The following is a 7247-nucleotide window of genomic DNA, read 5'->3' as shown; positions in this document are numbered from 1 at the left end:
TTTCTCGTTTTTCGATCTGGAGACAACCATGTAGCTTGGTGGATGTTCTTATGCTGGAACCTAGTACTACATATTACCATATTTCGGGCCCCGGCGAAGTCGATCAGCCTCAGTCCGTTATCGGACGTTTCGTCGTGGAGGCTGAATTTTCCGACAGTGGCGCCAAAGATCCCTTCCTTGCCCACCTTGGCATTAAAATCGCCAAGCACGATTTTGACATCGTGTCGGGGGCAGCGCTCATATGTACGTTCCAAGCGCTCATAGAAGAGATCCTTGGACGCCTCATCCTTCTCTTCCGTCGGGGCATGGGCGCAGATGAGCGAGATGTTGAAGAATCTAGCTTTGATGCGGATTGTGGCTAGACGTTCGTCCACCGGGGTGAACGCCAGTACTCGGCGACGGAGTCTCTCTCCTACCACGAATCCAACACCGAATTGGCGCTCCTTTACGTGGCAACTGTAGTAGACGTCGCAAGGCTTCACGCTTACTTTACCTTGCCCCGTCCATCGCATTTCTTGGATGGCGGTGATGTCAGCCTTTGTCTTCCCGAGGACATCAACCAGCCGGGCAGAGGCACCTTCCCCATTAAGGGTCCGGATATTCCAGGTGCATACCCTTAAATCATAGTCCTTTATACGTTTGCCGTGGTCGTCATCAGAAAAAGGGGGTCTCATCCGAGGCTTGTTGGAATTTTTCATTGGGCGGGGTTTTAACGTGGCGGGACCCAAACCCAGCGCACGCGAAGTTTTACGCCTTCTCACTTTAGCTCGCTCCCAAACGGGTGTTTGGTTGCTACCCAGAGGATACGTGGATATAAATATCCGGACGTTGTGAGCTGCGATTTGAACCGTACGCACAAGAATCGCTTCTGGCCACTCCCAGGTGAATGGCAGTCAAAAGTTTTCCACTTCTGCGCACGGAACCACGGAACGGTTTTTTTTATGTATGTGACTTAAATTTATTTATATTTTACTTGTATGTATGTACATACATATACATATAGTAATTTAGCCTCATTTATCAAAAATTCAATTAACGCACATGGCTTGGATGCATTTATCCGCGATGTGCACACTGCAAGCATCAACACAAAATGACACGATCCAGAAAATAAAGGTCGCGCCATTCGCGGACCGCTAACCATCTCTTCGTCGGTTTGACAGCATCCACCCAATCGCTGACGTCATAATATACTTTTGTTTACATTCACTGTTGCCAACTTGATGCTTTTCGCACCAAATTTAGTGGGTATTCAAAACGCGAAAATTTTTGAATTTTGTGCTTGGTGCATTTGTTTTTAGTTTGAAGACAGCAACCGTAACGACAACCGACAGCGAAATATGTGCAGCATGTTCAATCATGCCAGAAGAAATCGACCGTTATGCAAGAAACATTGATTATTATTAATTTGAATTCGCATCCTTACAATAAAATTATGTACTCATATAAAGTCCATAAAATACACCAATAAAAATTTGGTGCTTTTTCAAATTCAAAACCTGGCAACAGTGCCTTTTGTTCGATGCTTCCGCTTTTTCTTGCCGAGTTCGTCTTGCTCTCTCATTTTGGTATATTTTAACGTCACGGCCAGTTGCTCTCAGCTCGATTGGCGCAATCTTGTATTCTATCATTCTTGACACAATGATGTTGTTGTTTTTGTTTCCAATGCGATGCTCGCAAACCACGCTACAAACGCACATGCTCGGCTTAAGGTGCATGTTCGTTGTTTGTAGGGCGGATCACGAGCATGCTCGATGAAAATCAAAATTTTTTGATTTTTGGCGAGCATGCTCGTGATCCGCCCTACAAACAACGAACATGCACCTTAAGCCGAGCATGTGCGCGGATATGTTCGTCGTGTGCTTCCCTTCCTGCGAAGGTCGACTTATAAATTCATACATCAAATGAGCCTAAATATGAGTCATATTGGACTCTTATCGGCTCCATATACGGCTCATTTTGGACTTTTTAAAACAATTTTTCCTCATATATGAATCATTTCAGACTCTTTTTGAGGCTCTTATCGGACCCATAAATTACTACATTCGGACTCTTATTTTGGGTTGTTCTTTGAGTCTTATTGAACGCACTATATTTGCAAAGGCATTCAGCAAAAATTCATACAGACAGATACACATTCCAACATGCATTCAATAGCAGCAGCTGCAGCTAAATTTTGTTCATTATTTGTTTTGGATCATATATGAATCCTAAAAGATTCATATAAGAGTAAAATAATTTTTTTTTTTAAACTCATATTTCTTACCTACCTACACCTTTCGGACTTATATATTCTGAACGCTCAGAATATGTTTGTGGTGAAAATACAATTCCCGATAAGAAAAAAAATGTTGCTATTATGTATGTATATATGTATGGTATTGCCTTAAAAAACAGACATCATAAAATACTCTTGTTTACATTCACTGTTGCCAACTTGATGCTTTTCGCACCAAATTTACTGGGTATTCAAAACTCGAAAATTTTTGAGTTTGGTGCTTAGTGCGTTTTTGGTGCTTTTGTTTTTAGTTTGAAGACACCAAATTAGAAAATCTTAAAGAAATGGAACAAAATTTATAGCAATCGTAAGTGTGGTAAGCAACTTTACTAACATTTAAACAAAATCCTGCCAGAAGAAATCGACCGTCGTGCAAGAAACTCTGGTTTTTATTAATTTGTATTTACAATAAAATTATGTATGCATATAAAGCCCATAAAATACACCAATAAAAATTTGGTGCTTTTTCAAATTCAAAACTTGGCAATACTGCCCTTTGTTCGGTGCTTCCTCTTTTTCTTGTCGAGTTCGTCTTGCTCTCTAATTCTGGTATTTGTTGACGTCACGGCCAGTTGCTCTCAGCTCGACTGGTGCAATCTTGTATTCTATCCAAATGTATTCAACAAAGTGTGATTGAATTTGACATTGCTCTAAGAAGAACCATCCTAAAAAGTCAATTTGAAAAAAAAAAATATGAATTTTGAATCGTTTGTTTATATTTTTTGGCTTAATAGTACCTTAAAAGAGAGGCGACCTGAGTTGTCAATCACACCTTGTGTTCAATATTACTTTACTTTATAACTTTTATTCTCTAAATACAACCCTGCGCTTTTTGAAGACGACTAAGGGTTAAAGGTTTGGCGTGGGTTGAGTTTCAATTTATGTCAAGCGGAGTTCGGTTTTTAGTTATGTTCATTTTTCAACAAAAGACAAACTTGAATTCTATCGTTCATTAAACGGCAACTAATAAATAATTAGATTTAAACCTACAGTTCTTTTATTATTTCGATTTGATTTTCATTGGTCCTTCGGAGCCGGATGAACATAGAAGTTTGTTGCTTGTTCATAACCTCAATTAAAAATTTCGCTTACTTAACTTACGACGCTTCGTTTTTCATCGATTCCGAGTTCACAAGGGTGTGAAAACGTATAGGAGCAGTAAGTTGGAGAGATTTCGGCAACAAGCGCGACAGCGTGAGCCATCATTTAGCAGCAGCGCACAGACGGTTGTGTCTCATCAGGAATTATCAATCTCGGTGATATCAGCAGTGAGCGTTAGTGGAGGAAGTCTGCATCATTTTAGCGCCCAGCGGAGCGCTAATTTTAGCAGAGAAGCTACATTGTATCAGTACCATCTAGTGGCAGACAGATAACGGCGACATCTAGTAGTCAATAAAAAATCGTGAAAAATAAATCATTTACCAACACTTAAAACAATTACATTCGGCGGTGACCCTGCGTACTGAAAGTACAAACTGTCAAATAATAAAAACAAACAAAACACAAAATGGAAAAACTGAAATCTCAGAGGCAAACAATAAAAAGCAGCTTGACACGTATTGCTAATGCTGTTGCGAATCAAAACTCAACAACTGCGGAAATAAGAGTACGCGCACAAAGGACAGAAGAGTTGTTTCAGAAATACGAGCAGATCCAGCAAGAAATCGACTATTTAACAACAGCAGGCGAGCAGCAGGCGGAGGAAGAAGCTTACCGCGCACACATTGAGGACAAATATTTCGGAATAAAGTCGATTTGTGCACATATTCTCGATGAAATGGATAACAACCGCACAATCATAGACAATAGGCAGTCAGTCAACGACATCTCGACGGCGGTGCAGACGCTTATTGAACATCAGGGCACAATGGGTGCATTGATTGAGAGCATTGGCCGCAATGCATCAACGCCGGTAGCTGAAGCCAACAACACAACACATCAACAACAACATGGATTACGTTTACCACGAATAGAAATTCCACAATTTGATGGGAAATGCACTGAGTGGATACGTTTTCGGGATTTATTTGAAACGCTCGTGCATAACAGAGAAAATATTTCTGGCATCGAAAAATTCGAGTACTTGCAAACCAAAATGCAGGGAGAGGCATTGTCGCTTATAAAGCATTTGAAGCCAACCAACGCAAATTATATTGTGGCGTGGGAGCTATTAAAGCGAAAATACGACAAGTCAGACAGAGTAAAGAAGGCATACTTGGAATTGCTTTTTGACCAACCCTCCATGAAAACATCATCAGTAGCTGAGATTAAACGAATTTACAACACCACAAATGAGTGTGTAAATGCTTTGAAAGTACTCGAAGAGCCAGTTCAACACTGGAACTCAATTTTATTGTTTCATTTGGAGAAAAAGCTCGACGCAGATACGCTTGTGCTCTGGTACAGGGGTAAGAAATCAGACGAAGTAGCAACCTTTCAACAGTTTTTAGACTTTTTGGAAATCAGAGTTTTCGAACTGGAGAATACGCAGAGGGGTAGCCACAATACCAGTCAAGGTGCTAGCAACTATAAGCGCAACCAATCTCGCGCATACATCGCCACTGTTCAGTCGTGCCCCGTATGTGCAAGGGACCATTTTCTGTACAATTGTAACCAATTTAAGGAAATTAATGTCGAAGCTCGTCGGAAGATAGTGCAACGCAGTAATGCCTGTTTTAATTGTTTACAACTGAATTATCGAGCATCAGTATGTAAAAGTTCAACGTGCCGAAAATGCAATGCCAAGCATAACACCTTGCTGCACATTTCAGCACCGACCGATAAACAACAACGTGAAACTACACCTGTTGCACCTGATGAGGCAGCTACCATCAGTGTGAACAGTGCACAACAATTATCGCGCTCTCTTTCTTTACTACCTACGGCGATAGTGAAGATATACGATGTTTTTAACAATTTGCAACCCTGCCGTGCACTGCTGGATTCCGGGTCCCAAGGCACTCTCATTTCGGAGGCTTGTGCGCAACGTCTCCAGCTAAAACGAAGATTTGACAGAACATTGCTATATGGGATTGGTTCTGCGAATGGCAGCTGCACTAAGGGTAAAATCAATTTACGCATCAAAGGGCTAGGAAGCGACGTGGTTGAGGCGGAGGCACTCTGCTTGGCTAATTTAACGCAAAATTTACCAGCTTACGAAATGATCCATCAAAATCATGAATTCTTGAAAGGTAAGCAGCTGGCAGATCCATGTTATTCCAAGCCAAGCGAGGTTGCGTGTGGTGTTCGATGCGTCGTGTAAGACAACAAGTGGCGTGTCGCTCAATGACAACTTATTAGTGGGGCCAACTATACAAAAAGATCTGTTCGAAATTATAACAAATTTTCGCAAGTATGCAGTCGCATTTTCTGGCGATATAGAGAAGATGTATCGTCAGGTGCTTATACATCCAAAGGACCGTTCATTGCAGTGTATTTTATGGAGAGACGCGAAGGACGAATTACCAAAGGAGTACAATCTCAAAACAGTAACATATGGTACTTCAGCAGCGCCGTTCTTAGCTATCAGGACGTTACATCAAGTTGCGAATGACTACGATGCTCCTTTGGCAGCAAAGGCGATTAAGCAGCATTTTTACGTCGACGATTTTATGGCATGTGCCATTAATGCGCGCTTAGCAATAGAACTCAAAAATGAGCTTTGCACCATCTTGTCGAAAGGTGGGTTTCATTTACGAAAATGGGCATCAAATTCTGGAACGTTCATGCAGTCAATTGAGACACGAGACCGGGAATTAAATTCAGAAACTATAATCGACACATCTCAGGCAATTAAAACACTTGGACTCCTTTGGGATACATCACGAGACTGCTTTAAGTACAGCGTAAATCTACCAATAATCGAGCAAACTGTGACAAAACGCGCGGTATTGTCAGACATCGCAAAAATCTTCGATCCCATTGGATGGTTGTCACCAGTCGTAAACGCAATGAAAATATTTATGCAGAAACTTTGGCTGCGAGGTCTTGGCTGGGATGATGAGTTACCCAACGATCTCTATAATAAATGGACAGAGTATCGGCAAAACATCAACGACATTCAAAAGCTACGAATTCCGAGATGGTTGGAATTCGCGGACGAAACGAGCGTTGAGTTGCATGGGTTTGCTGATTCATCAGAGCAGGCTTATTCAGCAGCAATCTACATGCGTATCCCATATGCGAAAGATGCATTTCGAACAAACTTGATTGCTGCTAAGACGAAAGTTGCGCCGGTTAAGCAAGTTAGTTTACCTCGTCTGGAATTGTGCGCCGCACATCTTATGACAAAACTAATGACAAAAGTTCGCAGCGCCCTGAACTTGTTAGACGCCGCAGTTGTCCGATGGACTGATTCAACAGTCGTTCTGGCCTGGTTATCAGACCATCCACGTCGCTGGAAAACTTTTGTTGCCAACAGGACGGCACAAATACTTGAGGTCATACCAGCAGAACAATGGCGACATATATCGTCACAGAAAAATCCTGCAGATCTGGCCACGAGGGGAATTCGGCCTAACGAGCTCATCAATAACCAGCTATGGTGGCATGGCCCAAATGAGTTACGACAACTGGTCACAACATGTGATCATACACCATCCGTTCCTGAGGATACTGATTTAGAAGAACGAAAAGAAACGATGTCCCATGAAGCCACCGTTGAAGAAATTGACATATTCGACCGATATTCCAGCTACACTAACCTTCTACGAGTGACAGCGCTTTTGTTACGATTTACAGATAATTGTAAGGCTATGAAATCAAAGCTTGAAATGTCAAAATCGTTTTTAACAACAAATGAACTACTGCGGGCGCATAACGCTTTGGTTAGGAAAGCTCAAACAGCATCATATGCGCCGGAAATACGAAGCTTACGTCAGGGTAAGCAATTGCTAGTTTCACACAAACTGGCCATGCTATCACCTTTCATTGATGGCAATGACGTGTTACGAGTTGGGGGAAGAATCAC

General features: G+C 41.8%; 1 protein-coding gene across 1 annotated transcript in view; it reads left to right on the top strand.

Annotated features, from left to right (window-relative positions):
* Positions 1-5664: 5664 nt before the first annotated feature.
* Positions 5665-7247, top strand: part of LOC118736273 — a 14817-nt gene continuing 13234 nt past the window's right edge. Inside the window, exon 1 of the mRNA XM_036466368.1 lies at positions 5665-7159. Coding sequence (XP_036322261.1) covers positions 5665-7159 — 1495 coding nt within the window. The remainder of the gene's footprint in view (positions 7160-7247) is intronic.

This window comes from Rhagoletis pomonella, unplaced genomic scaffold, assembly GCF_013731165.1.
Source record: "Rhagoletis pomonella isolate Grant_MI unplaced genomic scaffold, Rhpom_1.0 Rhpom_scaffold_00003, whole genome shotgun sequence".
NCBI lineage: Eukaryota > Metazoa > Arthropoda > Insecta > Diptera > Tephritidae > Rhagoletis > Rhagoletis pomonella.
The sequence above is the reverse complement of the archived record's forward strand: the minus strand, read 5'-3'. Positions and strand labels throughout refer to the sequence as shown.